The sequence below is a fragment of the Etheostoma cragini genome, chromosome 17 (genome assembly GCF_013103735.1).
Source record: "Etheostoma cragini isolate CJK2018 chromosome 17, CSU_Ecrag_1.0, whole genome shotgun sequence".
Classification (NCBI taxonomy): domain Eukaryota; kingdom Metazoa; phylum Chordata; class Actinopteri; order Perciformes; family Percidae; genus Etheostoma; species Etheostoma cragini.
This window is the reverse complement of record NC_048423.1, coordinates 24,721,196-24,723,715: the sequence shown is the minus strand read 5'-3', so window position 1 is coordinate 24,723,715 and position 2,520 is coordinate 24,721,196. Positions and strand designations below refer to the sequence as shown.

At 39.4% G+C, this 2,520-nt stretch overlaps 1 protein-coding gene across 1 annotated transcript in view; it reads right to left on the bottom strand.

Annotated features, from left to right (window-relative positions):
- Positions 1-165: 165 nt before the first annotated feature.
- The window catches only part of si:ch211-250c4.3 (uncharacterized protein LOC100535981 homolog), a 36,374-nt gene continuing 34,019 nt past the window's right edge, over positions 166-2,520 (bottom strand). Inside the window, exons 7-8 of the mRNA XM_034898186.1 lie at positions 1,490-1,594; positions 166-744 (exon numbers count right to left, since the gene is read on the bottom strand). Of these exons, the coding sequence (XP_034754077.1) occupies positions 1,498-1,594 (97 nt within the window). The 3' untranslated portion in view covers positions 166-744; positions 1,490-1,497. The remainder of the gene's footprint in view (positions 745-1,489; positions 1,595-2,520) is intronic.

The following is a 2,520-nucleotide window of genomic DNA, read 5'->3' as shown; positions in this document are numbered from 1 at the left end:
AAATCCTTCCCATAATGTTGTCAGACACTGAGAATATTAAATTGAGACTTTCAGTGGCAAAACGAGCACTTTAGTGAAGGTAAATAGAAGCTGGACAATTGCCCCTTGTAGCTTGGTTCTCTTGACACAGTACTGTGTAAATTTGTGTATGTGTGGAATTCAGTATGTATATATATACATCTTCTAGTTATATTGAGAGAGAGAGATGTTTCTCCACAACCTTCAATCAGCAGGAACTCTGCAGGCTTTTTCTCCTACACTCTTCACATACATTATCTCTGAATGCACGCTGGTTATGCAACACACACACTATACAAAGTTGTGTGTGATTTGTCTACAACACATTTACAACATCATATAAAATGGAAAGTTGGGAAATATGTGTAAGTTTCACATCAGTTGGATTGTTACAAAGGTTGCAGCCACCTAATGGAAACCTACAGGAGTGTAAATAGTATCAACAGAGAACGTAATGCAGTTTATTATGTCACACATCATTTTGGACATGTAGTAATCTCATCTTCTTAATTATAGGAGAACATTGCCTATATTTTCTAAGTACCCTGCAATAAACAGTTAATGAGTTTCACATGTTACTCTCATTCTCACTTCCATGCAGCGTTTGCTGCCTCCTCCGAGTCCTTTCCTTCCCACCATTGTTCTCTCTCTTCCTAATTCCCTCCTTTTTCTTCCTGGTTTCTCTTCCATTCTTGAATCATCTCAGCATCGTCACGGCGTCCTCCTCTGTGGAGACAAAGATGGAGGGCAGGGTTTAGAAATATTTCCCAATTTAGCCGCACTTTGCAGAAATAAAAAACAAATGACGTGAGGACATTTTCCCAGATTATGTCTGTGAAAAGATACATGTAGACATAAATGTATGCACTGATGCAGCTTGAATCCTCTAAGGTCCTGTTTGTACTTGAACAATAGTGTGGGGTTTTGTAAGCAATATACAATATATGATGTTGATTTTTTACATTTTCCTCGACAGTTTAGTGTTATGTAACTCAAAAAGTATGAAGTTATGCCCTACAATGTTTCTTCTTTTGGGGACGCTTGCTTTGCTTTTACTACATTTACTTATTAATAGAGAAAGTACCGGCAGGTTTGAGAAATACTCCTCAATATGAATGCTATCAGTGTACAGAAATCAACATCCATCTACTATAGATTGCTCTGGTATGATATTAAGATATATATGTATATGATGGTTCCTACAGAGGGGTTGTATTGAAGTTTAAGCTCTATAAGCTCTTATGTAATGAATATGTGAATGAATGTGGTTTATTTCTCCCTGATTTCATGTGGAAGTTGATTTTTGGAGAACAACAGTCACCTCCTACTAAAGATGGTTTCTCAGGAGAACACCATTTGCCTGAAGATGGTTCCCAAACGTTGCCCATTATTAAACTTGATATATTTGTTGCAAGTTGGACAGTGTGCAGGAGTTTTTTTTTGCAGTAAAAAGAAAAGTAGTCTGCACCACCTGGATGGTTATTGCAGCCAGGGGAAGTCCAGTTTGCTCTGGTGGCCCAAGGCAATCATGGAGTTCCTGTTTCTGGCAGCAGGATCTGCTGGTTCCAGGTCCAGCCTGTACAGAGGAGGAGACAGGTATGAATGGGAGCTACTGGGAGCCTTTTGACATCAGAGACTCTCCTTCAGCTTGCATCACAACATCGTAGCATGGGAGGGTCAGAAAACATCCTTTATCATTATTAAATCCCTCCTTAAAACCCAGCTCTTCTCCTTGGCCTTTGACGACAGATGTTGACATTTTGGTTTTACTGTTTTATTGTATGACTGTCCTCTTATGTTTTATGTCTTTTCATTTGTTTAATTTGTATTTTATGCCTGTGCAAGCAGCGGTAGAAGAAATATTCAGATCCTTAATATGGATACTTAAGTAAAAGTACTAACACCACACTGTAAAAGTACTCTGTTACAAGTAACAGTCCTGCATTGGAAATGTTACGTAAGTAAAAAGGATGTAAGCGTCGTCAGGAAAATGTAGTTACAGTATTAAAAGTACCCAATGCAGAAAAAAACTTCCACTTTAGAAACTGGAAAAAACTGGGTAGTTTCATCTCTAATATAATGTACATGTGTTTTGTGTGCAGTTATCGTAATGTGTAAAGTAACTAGTAACTAAAGTAACTTGTAATTAAAGCTGTCAGATGAATGGAGTGGAGTAATATTTCTCTGAAATAGAAGTAGAAAGTGTCATTCCACCACTATGTGGGAGTTATGTACTTCATGTACTTTATGAGTTATGTACAACTATGGTTGTTTGACAGTGTGCAGTAAATAAAGTTTGAAAGATATATTTCCCATCATTCCTCCATTGTGAGCAGCGCTGCAGTGGGCCGGCGGGCATGTCTCAGCGGGGGGGGCGCTGATGTTTCTGATGAACCCTGGACTGGATCCACGTCTCCCCAGGACTCAGCTTAAACCCATGGGCTCTTTCTCCCACTCCTCCAGGCATACCTCAGGCCTGACTCACCAGTCTACACCCCCCCC